The following is a 14,387-nucleotide window of genomic DNA, read 5'->3' on the forward strand; positions in this document are numbered from 1 at the left end:
GGATATTCAGTTACAAGTCATCAGATTTATGCATAGCCCAGGGTCTAAGCATTGGCAGGCTGTCAAGAGGATTTTTCACTACCTTAGTGGCACTTTACATCTTGGCTTGTTTTATCCCAAGGGGGGATCATTGCCACCAAATTTACATGCTTTTTCGGACTCAGATTGGGCTGGTTGTTTTGACACGCGAGTGTCCACAAGTGGTTTTTGTTTCATGCTTGGTAGTTCATGTATATCATGGTTGAGCAAGAAGCAACCTACTGTGGCGACTTCGTGTTGTGAGGCTGAGTACAGGGCAGTCTTCACAGCTACGGTTGAGTGTATATGGCTCAGACGCCTTATGGCTGATTTCGGTGTTGGACAGGACACTGCCAACACTATCTACACTGACAGTCAGAGCGCATTGGCAGTTGCGAGGAACCCAATTTTTCATGCTCGCACAAAGCACATTGAGGTGCATTACCACTATGTCAGGGAGAGGCTCTCAGCAGGAGAGATCAACTTGGCTTATGTGCCAACACAGGACAACCTTGCAGATGTTTTCACAAAGGCATTGTCTCGTGAGAAGCTCAAAGCTTTCCACAAAGCTTTGGGCTTACTCCCCTTTGTGGACTGATCATGTCCTCAAGGCATGGCACTTCCCTTTACTCATGTGCCAGCTCTCGTTCACCGCATCACTCTAGGGGGGATTTGTTACCATATACATGTGGTAGTGATGTGTGTGAACACACTAGGACCGCCGGGGCATTTTTTCCCTCTTTAGGAGGTTTTTTCCCCCGTGCATTTTATATACGCCCATCACTCTAGGGCTATCCATCTTTCTATTGCACACTAAGTAACACACTATTTATTGTGTGCCTTGATCTTCCTTCGTCTTCTCCAAGCTGTGTGCGTTTCTCTGCAACCCTAATTCCAACATCAATGGTTGTGAAAACTAAATGTTTGCCTCTTCTTGAAATGATTACAAATTGCCCTTGACATTGTTATGTTGTGATGGATAACGTACATAAACTTCTTGAATTTTGAGTTCAAGCATATTGCAAGGAAGGACAATCCAATGGCAAATATTGTATCTAGGGCAAGGTATGAAGATGAAGAGGACATGATTGTTGAGGGAGATGATGTAGGCACACGTTTTACACTATTGCTCATGCAAAGAGTAATCATGCATGTTTTGTATCTTTTCTTAAGTCTTTTTCAAAGGATCTATATGAGGGTGAATGGCTCCTGATAATCTATATTACCTAAGAAATATTAAAAGGTATTCTTAATGGCTTCAAAAAAATTAAAAGGTGCTCCTAATTCAAAGATTCCACTCAAAAACAAGAAAAACGATGCATTAATCTATAACACGTAATGATAGGCAATGACGAAGCACATAGATTTGCAACAATAATACCTAAGAAAGATAAATACAACATTGAGGGAGAGAGAGAGAGAGAGAGAGCGCACAAGGAAAACGCTAAAGAGAACTTAGAAGAAAACGCTAAAGGAAAAATGAAATAGCAGAGAAACACCTATAAGGAAGGAGATATTTAAGCTATGGAGAAGGTTGCAAATCTAGTTGGAGATATTGGAGCTATGGAGAAAGAGGTTATTGATCTAGAAGGAGATGTTGGCGCTATTGCGAAAGAGGTTGCAAATCTAAAAGGAGAGGTTATAGCTATGGAGAAAGAGGTTGCAGATCTAGAAGGAGAGGTTGTAGCTATGGAGAAAGATATTGTAGATCTAGAAGGAGATGTTGTAGCTATGGAGGAAGAGGTAGAAGGAGATCTTACAGAGCTAAAATTATGTGTGGTAGGCTACTTTACAAAAAGGTGTCAAGCTAGCATGAGAATAGGATAAGAGAGAGATGTCAAGGCATTTGAGAGGGAGAGTGGAAATAGAGATTGCAAATTTTCACTTTTTAGCAACTGAGGCGAGAGAGAGAGAGAGAGAGAGAGAGAGAGAGAGAGAGAGAGAGAGAGAGAGGGAGAGAGAGAGAGCGAGAGAGAGAGAAAGCTTGGAAAACTTTTGTAGGGGGAGAAAGATGAAGAGAGAGAATACAAAGAGGGAAACTTTTAATATTTGAAAATTGAAGAAGTCCTTTTAGAAGGAGAGTAACCCCAACCAGACCTAGTAAATCTACATATACTCTTTAAGAAAAAAGAAAAAATGTTTTTGTATACGCATGTTTAAGTTGTCTATCCCACCATTTTAGCCTTTGGTCAAATTTTCTTAAACTACCAAATAAAGAGGCCCTCCTATAACCCATTCTCTTCCTAAAGTATGAAAAGTATCCTAAACAAAGAGATGGAACACAATTGTGGGTAGTGTGTGATAAAGCTACTCAATAAGTGCTACTCAAGGAGTTCCATGAAAGTTTATGGGTAGAATATCGAGGTGCTTGTATTGGGAACATTTGCAAAAGTAAAAGAAAGGTATTGGAAGAAAGGGATGTATGCATGTAGCTAAGTATGTGGAGTCTTGTGTGACATGCCAAAATATACTCAAGTGTACGACATCATGATGGACTGCATCCTACTTATTCGTTGGCTGTACAATTCAAATGGATTGTAGACTTGGTCACATGCCTTTGGGACTTTGGCAAATGGGGTATTTGGTGCTTGCAAGAGAAGATTTGTCTAATCAAGCTAGAGATCATGCATTGGGGACAAGGAATACGAAAGCTGCATGTAAATTTCTTTTTGAAGAAGTGATTTGCCACTATAATGTGGAAAAGATAACTACAAAGAGAAGAATTCGACGCTAAAGAAGCAAGAGAATTTTTTTCTAAGATGGACACCAAAATAACCTTAACTTGTGCTTATATCCCAAAGGGCAATGGCAAGAGTGAAAGAGGGCATTCTTTAATCATTAAAGCTTTGGTTAAGGCTTGTGAAGGTAGCCTTTTGCTTCATGGACTGATCGTATCACACAACATAAATCAATCACTAGCTATATGCCTATTGAATTGATATATGATCAAAAACATGTGATGCCAATGGAAGATGTGGCTATATGACTGTTGAACTATTATATGATAAAAAAACTTATAATGCCAATTAAATATGTAATTAAATATGTGGCTCTTACATGGAATGTATTGCCATAAGAAGATGGAATGAGTAGAGAAGACCTTCTTGCATGCGCATACAAAAATTGGAAAGAAGACCTGCAGACATTGAGCTTGCCAAAACTTGATTGAGGGATGCAAGGCTAAAAAACAAAGACAGATTTGATAAGAGGCATAAGCTCAGAGCAAAAGCTATTGAGGAAGAAGATTGGGTGTTCCTATATGATAAGTCGCCTTGAAAACCTGCACTCCACAATAAGGAAGCTTGCAAATAGGTGGTTCAATCCATATATTGTAGCATGTGCATAATAATGGAACTTACACTTTGTGTGAGTTGGATGGGACAGAAAGAAAAATTTCCATTGTAGAAAAAAGGATTAAATTATTCACAAGAAGAGGGGATGCTAATCCATTTGATGCACAAGCAAGAAAATAAGATATGACCCAAGGAAATCCAGAAGTTGTCAAGTTTGATGCCTTATGCACATTGCTATTGCAAGAGTCACTTTCCAGAAACAACAGGACTAGACAGCGTGCAATTGAACATGCTTTTATTGCTTCTCAAAGAAAGGGTGGTAACAGCAATGCAGCCACTTCTTATGGTTCTGTTGTAAGTGGCAATACTTATGTTCCTAATGCTTCTGCTGGCAGCACTTCGTCCGGCAATTATGGTGATAAGGGCAAAAAGAAGATACGTTGCCATTGTTGTAAAGCTAATGATCACTTGATCAAGTAGTGTCCTAAGTTGAACGCCAAAGAGGCTAAGAAGAAAGAGGGTGGTTCCACTACAAATGTAGCCATTGTTGAGTCTTCTGTGAAAGGAGACTGTGTTGCTGATGTTGATGCAGAATGGGCTTTTAGTGCAAAGTGCACTTACAATCCTGCTATCCATTATGCATGCTTGTCAGTTGCTGCAGATTCACATGTGTGGTATTTCGACAGTGGTGCTACAAAGCACATTACCTCACATCGTGAATTGTTCACCTCTCTCGAATCTGTCCCTCATGGGAATTCATTCACTTGTGCCAACAATGCCTCTTATCCGGTTTAGGAAGTTGGAAAGATTGTGCTTACTGCTACAAATGGCAGTTCCTTCACACTTGTTGATGCACTTTATGTACATGGGATCAAGAAGAATCTCTTGTCTGTATCTGCACTTGCTAGACTTGGACTTGTAGTCAAATTTGTGGATGACAGATGTACAATTCATGATCTCAGTTTTGGTGATGAAATTCTTGCATCTGGTCGTTTCTGCCGTGGGCTGTATAACATCACTTTGTATGAAAAGTGTGGACAAAATTTTGCAAATGCTGTTGCAGAGTCAAGGACTATTTCAAATGCAAAACATTGGCATGCACGTTTTGGTCATCTGAATTTTGCCAATTTGCTGTGTTTGCAGAAATCTGATATCGTTGCTTCTTTGCCGCCTCTTGAAGCACCTGTCGAACATGTTTGTGAAGGCTGTGTTTTGGGTAAGATGCAGCATTCTAAGTTTCCAAAGGATGGTTCAGTTCGGGCCACATCCAGGTTGCAATTTGTGCATAGTGAGTTGTGGGCCCATGCAAACTCCGTCCTTGGGCAATTACCTTTACTTCGTGACTTTCATTGATGATTACTCCAGGTATGCATGGGTAGTTCTGCTTAAAGCGAAGTCCGCAGTTTTTATGTGCTTCAAACAATTTCTGGCTATGGTTGAAAATGTCTCGAAATGTACTATGGGCACCCTCTGTTCTGATCGAGGGGGGGGAGGGGGTTATATGTCTCATGAATTCAATGTATTTCTGGCTAGTCATGGGATAAAACACCAACGTACAGTGACTTATACACCTCAGCAAAATGGTGTTGCTGAGAGGAAAAACAAGTCAAGCTTTGCCGCATTCTTTTTGGCTTGAGGCCATCACGTGCGCCACTTATGTACTAAACAGGTGTCCTACGAAAGCTTTGCAGTCTATTACTCCATATGAAGCATGGCATGATAGAAAGCCTTCTATTGAGCACATGCGTGTTTTTGGCTGTTTGGCATATGCTTTGGTGCCACAAACACAGTGCAAGAAATTGGATGATAAGGCTGTCAAATGTATTTTTGTTTGTTATAGTGCTGAAAGCAAAGGTTACAAGTTGTATCACCCGCAAAAAAAACGTATTCTGGTTTCACGGGATGTAGTGTTTGTGGAAGATTATATTCATCCCTTGCTGTCATGTACCAGAGACAGTAATGTAAGCTCACAGGACATTTATGACACTTTGTTGCCTCTTTTCAGTGGTGGAAATACGAATGTAAGTTCCAATGAGGCAAATGTACAGCCTATGGGGGTTTCTGAAAATGTTACAGATCAGCCTATTAGTGATGCAGATGTACATGATGTACTTGATGAGGAAAGGGCTGAAAATGAGCAGGCTAGAGGTATGCCAAAATGGCTGGTGCACACTTTGCATGACAATAAATTGGATGCACCTTTGTCTAGTCGTACTCGTTCAGGCTCTCGCCATGCATCTTATGCATCAGATTGTTATGCTTTGGCTATGTCTAGCTTACATGATGTTGAGGAGCCTCTGTCTTTTGATGAAGCACAAAATTCAGAAAATTGGATGGCTGCCATGCAATCAGAATATGATGCACTTATAGAAAATGACACATGGACTTTATGTGATTTGCCTCCTGACAAAAAGGCCATTGGTACGAAGTGGGTTTACAAGTTGAAACGCAAGCCGGATGGTGAGATCGATCGCCATAACGCTCGACTTGTTGCAAAGGGTTATGCACATAAGAAAGGCATAGATTATAAAGAGACTTTTGCTCCCACTTGTTGTATGACTACTGTGCATTTTCTATGTGCATTGGCAGCTCATTTTGGTTGGGATGTACATCAATCAGACATTGTTACTGCTTTCTTGAATGGTGACATATTTGAGGAAGTTTATGTAACGCACACAATGTAAGAAGTTTATGTGCAGATGTAAAAAGGATTTGTATGGGTTGAAGCAATCTCCTCGTGCTTGGTATGAGAAAGCTGACACTCATTTGGTCAAACGAGGTTTTTGTAACAATCCAACAGAAAGCACATTGTATGTAAAGCGTGAGGGTGATGTACTTCTCATTGTGGTTCTTTATGTCGATGATTTACTGATCACTGGGCCAAATGAGAGACATATTGCTGAATTTAAGACTGATTTGAATGCTACTTTCAAGATGAAAGATTTGGGGTTGTTGCATCATTACTTGGGTATACAGTTTAAGCAGTGTGATGGTGGTATTGCCTTGTGTCAGAAAAGTTACATAGAGACATTGCTATGTAAGTTTGGACTCGAGGATTGCAAACCTATTGCCACTCCCATGGAAACAGGTTTGAAGTTGAGTCTACATGATGCTGGCGATCGTGCTGATGTCACTCTTTATCAAACTGCTGTTGGCTGCCTCATTTATGCAACACGAGGCCGGATATTCAGTTACAAGTCATCAGATTTATGCATAGCCCAGGGTCTAAGCATTGGCAGGCTGTCAAGAGGATTTTTCGCTACCTTAGTGGCACTTTACATCTTGGCTTGTTTTATCCCAAGCGGGGATCATTGCCGCCAAATTTACATGCTTTTTCGGACTCAGATTGGGCTGGTTGTTTTGACACGCGAGTGTCCACAAGTGTTTTGACACGCGAGTGTCCACAAGTGGTTTTTGTTTCATGCTTGGTAGTTCATGTATATCATGGTTGAGCAAGAAGCAAGCTACTGTGGCCACTTCGAGTTGTGAGGCTGAGTACAGGGCAGTCTTCACAGCTACGGTTGAGTGTGTATGGCTCAGACGCCTTATGGCTGATTTGGGTGTTGGACAAGACACTGCCAACACTATCTACACTGATAGTCAGAGCGCATTGGCAGTTGCGAGGAACACAGTTTTTCATGCTCGCACAAAGCACATTGAGGTGCATTACCACTATGTCAGGGGGAGGCTCTCAGCAAGAGAGATCAACTTGGCTTATTTGCCAACACAGGACAACCTTGCAAATCTTTTCACAAAGGCATTGTCTCGTGAGAAGCTCAAAGCTTTCCGCAAAGCTTTGGGCTTACTCACCTTTGTGGACTGATCATGTCCTCAGGGCATGGCACTTCCCTTTACTCATGTGCCAGCTCTCGTTCACCGCATCACTCTAGAGGGGATTTGTTACCATATACAAGTGGTAGTGATTTGTGTGAACACACTAGGACCGCCGGGGCATTTTTTCTCTCTTTAGGAGGTTTTTTCCCCCCTGCATTGTATATACGCCCATCACTCTAGGGCTATCCATCTTTCTATTGCACACTAAGTAACACACTCTCTATTGTGTGCCTTGATCTTCCTTCGTCTTCTCCAGGCTGTGTGCGTTTCTCTGCAACCCTAATTCCAACATCAATGGTTGTGAAAACTAAATGTTTGCCTCTTCTTGAAATGATTACAAATTTCCCTTGACATTGTTATGTTGTGATGGATAACGTACATAAACTTCTTGAATTTTGAGTTCAAGCATATTGCAAGGAAGGACAATCCAATCGCAAATATGCTATCTAGGGCAAAGTATGAAGATGAAGAGGACATGATTGTTGAGGGAGATGATGTAGGCACACGTTTTACACTATTGCTCATGCAAAGAGTAATCATGTATGTTTTGTATCTTTTCTTAAGTCTTTTTCAAAGGATCTATATGAGGGTGAATGGCTCCTGATAATCTATATTACCTAAGAATTATTAAAAGGTATTCCTAATGGCTTGAAAAAAATTAAAAGGTGCTCCTAATTCAAAGATTCCACTCAAAAACAAGAAAAACGATGCGTTAATCTATAACACGTAATGATAGGCAATGACGAAGCACATAGATTTGCAACAATAATACCTAATAAAGATAAATACAACATTGAGGGAGAGAGAGAGAGAGAGAGAGAGAGAGAGAGAGAGAGAGCGCACAAGGAAAACGCTTGGAAAACTTTTGTAAGGGGAGAAAGACGAAGAGAGAGAATACAAAGAGGGAAACTTTTAATATTTGAAAATTGAAGAAGTCCTTTTAGAAGGAGAGTAACCCCAACCAGACCTAGTAAATCTACATATACTCTTTAAGAAAAAAGAAAAAAATGTTTTTGTATACGCATGTTTAAGTTGTCTATCCCACCATTCTAGCCTTTGGTCAAATTTTCTTAAACTACCAAATAAATAGGCCCTCCTATAACCCATTCTCTTCCTAAAGTATGAAAAGTATCCTAAACAAAGAGATGGAACACAACTGTGGGTAGTGTGTGATAAAGCTACTCAATAAGTGCTACTCAAGGAGTTCTATGGGTAGAATATCGAGGTATTTGTATGGGAAACATTTGCAAAAGTAAAAGAAAGGTATTGGAAGAAAGGGATGTATGCATGTAGCCAAGTATGTGGAGTCTTGTGTGACATGCCAAAATATACTCAAATGTAGGACATCATGATGGACTGCATCCTACTTATTCGTTGGCCGTACAATTCAAATGGATTGTGGACTTGGTCACATGCCTTTGGGACTTTGGCAAATGGGGTATTTGGTGCTTGCCAGAGAAGATTTGTCTAATCAAGCTAGAGATCATGCATTGTGGGCAAGGAAGACGAAAATAACCTTAACTTGTGCTTATATCCCAAAGGGCAATGGCAAGAGTGAAAGAGGGCATTCTTTAATCATTAAAACTTTGGTTAAGGCTTGTGAAGGTAGCCTTTTGCTTCATGGACTGATCGTATCACACAACATAAATCAATCACTAGCTATATGCCTATTGAATTGATATATGATCAAAAACATGTGATGCCAATGGAAGATGTGGCTATATGATTGTTGAACTATTATATGATAAAAAAACTCATAATGCCAATTAAATACGTGGCTCTTACATGGAATGTATTGCCATAAGAAGATGGAATGAGTAGAGAAGACCTTGCATGCGCATACAAAAATTGGAAAGAAGACCTACAGACATTGAGCTTGCCAAAACTTGATTGAGGGATGCAAGGCTCAAAAACAAAGACAGATTTGATAAGAGACATAAGCTCAGAGCAAAAGCTATTGAGGAAGAAGATTGGGTGTTCCTCTATGATAAGTCTCCTTGAAAACCTGCACTCCACAATAAGGAAGCTTGCAAATAGATGGTTCAATCCATATGTTGTAGCATGTGCATAATAATGGAACTTACACTTTGTGTGAGTTGGATGGGACAGAGAGAAAAATTTCCATTGTAGAAAAAAGGATTAAACTATTCACAAGAAGAGGGGATGCTAATCCATTTGATGCACAAGCAAGAAAATAAGATTATGGATGTAAATGTGTGCAAAGTGAGGATGAAAGTGAAGATATGGTGTCTAACCATGAGTTTTGAGGTCTAACAAATACTTATGTGGCACATACAGAAGAACGTGCAGGTTTGGAGGGGGTGGATGTCATGCCATGGCACATACAAAATGTGAAATAAAACCATTTACTTCATGTTTTATACTTTTTGATGCATATGAATAGAGGCAACAATGTACATATGCGAAAGCGATGAGTACGGTTGTTGTCATGTACATATCTATCTAGGGAGTCGTGGCCCCTTGTATGGGACATCATTCTATGTTTTCACACTTTAAAACATGCATGCCTTGATGCGGATTAAAGGGCATATGTATCCACTACCAAATGTTTAGCTTGACGTTCCCTGAAGCTCCACAAAACCTGTATGTTTCTTCTTGATATCTTTGACACAACCGAACAAAACACAAACAAAGAAGCGTGCAAAATGTTGTGTGACAACGGTACTACTAGAAGGGGGATATATTTTATTGCATTGAAAATGCTTGCTAACAATTACAGATCCCAGCACACAGGACATAACCATGAGAAAACCTTGCAAATGATACTACACTGAAAGCATCCACAAATTTTCCTGAGTGCCCATAACATAAAGAAATAAATGAAGGATGACCACCTTTCATTGAACATTAATCAATTAATGATTGTGAAGGAAAAACAATTTGACTAATAGGTAAATTAAGCCCCAATCAATTGCCCAATAGGTAGCTTAAGCCCCCATTACCAATAGGTCAATTAAGCCCCAATTAGAGTATCCACACCATCGCTTACAACTCCTCAATTTTGTGCACACAAAAATAACATTAAGCACACACATTCACTTGTCATATTAAATTATGCCGAAAAATTGCACCGAACAATTTTTATGCGTGAGCACATTCCATTAAAGCAATAAACTTAGGCTTTGGTGCATGGCTCCCAACTCAAGATTAGAAAGCTCATATATTTTAGTGCCTTGCACTACACATACATCTCATTCCTTGTTTGCAAATGGCGGTAATAAACTTCATTTGCAGGGTCATTTTCATATTGCTGGCTTTCCACTTCCTCTATTTCGAACTCTTCGTCGTCTACACTTTCGACCTCTCCGTCATCCGCACTCTTGTGCTCTCTTGAATCTTCATGTGCTACCATTTTATCTTCATTATGGTTTAAATCAGTTGTCTCATTTACCAGCCTCTGTTCATCAGACTCACTCTCTCCTATTCCATTCGACACTGCCAAGTTACTCTCGTGTTCTTCCTCACAGTCCCTGCTGGAACTTTTGTCGTTTGTCCATCGTGACACTGCCACATCTTTTCAAAGGTAAAACCAAATTAAATAGTCAGGTTGTGTAAAATCAACTGAGAAGTTAAAGATAAGAATTTACAGATACACTATTAAGGAAGTACGCGATCTTATCAGAATATGACTACAAACAAAGACAAAGTAATTAATGGACATGTAACTGCACACTCAGAAATCATCTATTGACACAACTCTTTGCCAAAGAAAGGAGATTTAAATACATAAAAATAATGAGCTATACGACACTAAAATACAGTATAGCTTGGAAAAAAAAAAAAAAAAACCTACCATTAAATATTTTTTTCAAAAGGAGAACGGATCGCCAACGAGAGCTACTGTATTCAGCAATTTGAAACAGGATTAAAGCAATTTGGAGATTTAACCTTTCAGTTGTTCCTGGCCCTGGTGAGAGGGTATCTCATTCTTAGGCTGTAGGGATCGTCCGGCGCACAGGCTCTCTCTCTCCTCGTCGGATAGATCTTTAAGGTCTCTTGGGATAGTTTCCTACGACGTTAAAAAAATTCCTACAACGTTAAAACAATCTTCTTCTTCTTCTTCTTCTTCTTCTCTCTCTGACTCACCAGAGGGTATGCAGCGACAGTTGGATGCATTACACAGTTTTGCAGAGGATAGTGGATTGTCTGTAAACCTTGGTAAAACCAAGGTCATGGTGTTTAACACCACACCGCAGTGGATCAGGAGATCGGCACCGACCTTCACGTATGGTCAAGAGATTGTGGAGTATACAGATGCATACACTTACCTTGGGATAGTCTTCACTGGGCCGAGGTTTTCTTTGGGGAGAGCAGCAGAGACTAGACTGACCAGAGCTTATGCGGCCTTGGGAGGCTTGGAGAGGATGTGTTCGCAGGTTCAGTTCCAGGAACCTCGGACAAAGTTATGGCTCTTTGATACTTTAGTAGCCTCAGCTATGATGTATGGGGTACAGGTATGGGGACCTTCTGTAGGCCAGGATGGTTGGAGACGTATGGAGAGGCCCTTGGTATCTATGATCTCCCGATTGATTAGAGCCAAGGCCTCCGTACCTCACGCGATCATTCGAGCAGAGCTAGCTGCCCCCCCATGGAGATTGAGGCGCTTACCAGATCAGTGTCCTTTGTGCAAAGCCTATGGGATACTACTAGAGACAGATATGCTAGACTGGCCCTTGAGTCTTCCAGACAGTTAGCTCTACAGAGGGACACTTCATGCTGGTATGCACAGATGACTTCATGGTTTCAGACGCATGGCTTCACCATGGACAGGTTGCCCCCTTTCCAGTATTCTCTTCAGGCACCCTCGCTGTCTCTTACACGGGTGGAGATCACTAGACTCATTCGTCAGGACCTGATCCAGCTCGACACCAGGAGGACATGGATAGAGCCGCCTCAGGAGTTGAGCACGAAGATGGCTTTCTATAGAGAGCATCTTCTCCACCTCACAGGAGATGGGTTTGTGATTCGACCCAGCTACATGGACACACATATGTCTCATGGTTTGCGTTGTGCCATTGGTCAGATACGCACATCCTCACATCAGCTCGAGATTGAGACTGGTAGATTCAGAGGGATACCAGCAGACAGCAGGATATGCCGATTATGCCAGAGAGAGCCAGAGACAGAGTTGCACTACATATGTCATTGCACAGTGTTCTATGAGATACGGGGGCGTTTCCACTGCTTATTCAGAGAGGGTTTTGGTCCTCTATCTAGGGTCATGAGTTATGAGGATCAGAGATGTCTTGGACTATATCTACTTGAGTTACACAGGTATAGAGACACTTTACTGGGAGAGCTAGAGAGAGGCAGTCCCAGAGACACATTACAGATTTCTTTTCACTAGATATGGGACAGCCAGAGGAGCAGCCACCATTGCAGAGCTCGTCCCACACTCATTCGACCACTACTGGCACTCTCATCGACCGAGCATTGGAGCTACAGAGATACAGACGACCGCGACTGAGGAGAGGAGCTACACAGCATCGACGGAGACTACAACAGAAGATTCGAGCCATACTCTCTCGACATCCAGAGTGCAGATGAGGATGGATCCTCACCATTTCTTCCATCTTTGTTTCACACACTGTTACATCCAGTTTACCGGGTACCTATTGTATCAGCTGCTACACCCACGTAGTTTTAGATTGTAGTAGTAGTAGTAGTATTTTGTTCCACTTCTAGTTCTTTTCTAGTTCTTTTGTACCCAGACATGGTATTAGATTCACTATTTTGTAACTGATTGGTCTCATAGGTCATTTTGGCCTTTTGAAGACGTTAATATAACATTTCATTTCATTTCATTCTCTCTCTCTCTCTCTCTCTCTCTCTCTCTCTCTCTCTCTAGCATGAAGTTTCTTACACGTGGATAGTGGTCCTTCTTGGACTAGGAACCAGTTACTGTTAGCTCAAGCATTCTTTATCCTCCCAAATTTTGGTTCCAGTTTCCACAAGTATATTTTATTGGAGTCGCCTATCTTGGGTGCTCCAGATGCACAGGTAGAGAATGGGGCAGTTATCCACGCTCCGGATGTTCTCTCTCTAGAGGGGATATGGAGCTAACTTGAGAGTTTGTTTCCATTGACTACTTCCTTTCAAATCTTGAGATTCCACATACTGCGGACAGGATCGACAGTCTATTCGGTGGCTTTCTCTAGCGCCTTATTCTTGTCTTGCATATCTTGGGAGCAGGGTCTCTCGATCTTGCCTATAGCTGTAGTCTTAATATTGATGTGTGTACTATTCTATTGGCTGTATTTTCTCAAGTCACTCTGAGAGTGCGGTGATATTTTCTTAAGAGGGGTTCTAATCGCAGGAGGATCAACAGCAATTTTCACACTCAGTTCCGATGGAGCTCCTTCAAATGTAATCTACAGTTTTCTCATGATATATGGTGGTTGTTGCACTTCTTTATGGTTCCTCGTCATCGGGCAATTGATCTCTCAGTAGCCTCAATTGTCTACATTCTCTGGACTTCCCGAAGCGGTTTGGAGATTCCGGAATGTGATATGTAATCAGAGCTGCAGATTTCTGACATGGTGGAGTTTTTGTGAGTTAGGAGAGGAAATGATCCAAATATCCACAGTTTATGCCTTTACCCTCAGTTTTGATGATATCTCTTGGAGCAGTCAACAGCTGTATTTTCTGCAGATGCTTGTTTAGCAACTCAAGTCGGTTAAGTTGAGGAGATTCTTAGCTGGGTTCTCCTCCAATGCGTAGTTTTTCACTTCCTAGGTGTCTTTTAAGGGTAGCAGTTGGATGGTATACGGCATGACACTGTTTGATAGCGAAGATTTGTTGAGAATATCCTCGTCCACAAAACCCTCGCATTACAGTTTCAGATTGCTCATTCCAGCTACCTCAGTCATCTTCCTTTCTAGGGCTGAGAGGGGGTGTTAGAGTTTGGTATTTTTCTGGATTCATCCAATTGGTCCCGATGTCTCCCAAGGAAAGGAGATACGGAGGGAGGGCTGTTTTGTGGCTGTACCCGGCAGGAGTGAGGGCTGTTTTGTCATGTCGGGTCCTTTTGTAACGGGAGGGCACCACGTGCCAACTGAAAAGAGCACACTGGAACAGACTTATAGCACTTCAACCAATTTGAACACGCACGCACACACACACACACACACACGAGAGACCACAGAGTGGTGGAGTTCCACCCCCAAAGTGTCCAAAACCCTTGCGCCCGTTTTGATATTTCTTTATATTGCTTCAACTGGT

At 41.4% G+C, this 14,387-nt stretch overlaps 2 protein-coding genes across 2 annotated transcripts in view; one reads left to right on the forward strand and one right to left on the reverse strand.

Moving 5' to 3' along the window:
• Positions 1–1,581: 1,581 nt before the first annotated feature.
• On the forward strand, positions 1,582–1,845 carry LOC147451153 (uncharacterized). Its single transcript, XM_086520581.1, has one exon. It carries the CDS (start codon positions 1,582–1,584, stop codon positions 1,843–1,845), a length of 264 nt encoding a protein of 87 aa, XP_086376707.1.
• Positions 1,846–10,187: 8,342 nt separating this feature from the next.
• The window catches only part of EMB1417 (Pentatricopeptide repeat (PPR) superfamily protein), a 118,261-nt gene continuing 114,061 nt past the window's right edge, over positions 10,188–14,387 (reverse strand). The window contains exon 7 of the mRNA XM_086520122.1: positions 10,188–10,679. Within this exon, the coding sequence (XP_086376248.1) occupies positions 10,345–10,679 (335 nt within the window). The 3' untranslated portion in view covers positions 10,188–10,344. The remainder of the gene's footprint in view (positions 10,680–14,387) is intronic.

Source organism: Adiantum capillus-veneris, chromosome 9 (genome assembly GCF_014529385.1).
Source record: "Adiantum capillus-veneris isolate H3 chromosome 9, ASM1452938v2, whole genome shotgun sequence".
Taxonomy (NCBI): Eukaryota; Viridiplantae; Streptophyta; class Polypodiopsida; order Polypodiales; family Pteridaceae; genus Adiantum; species Adiantum capillus-veneris.

Coding starts and splice junctions, on each gene's coding strand:
- LOC147451153 (XM_086520581.1), top strand. CDS start 1,582: ATGGAGAAAGAGGTTATTGATCTAGAAGGAGATGTTGGCGCTATTGCG.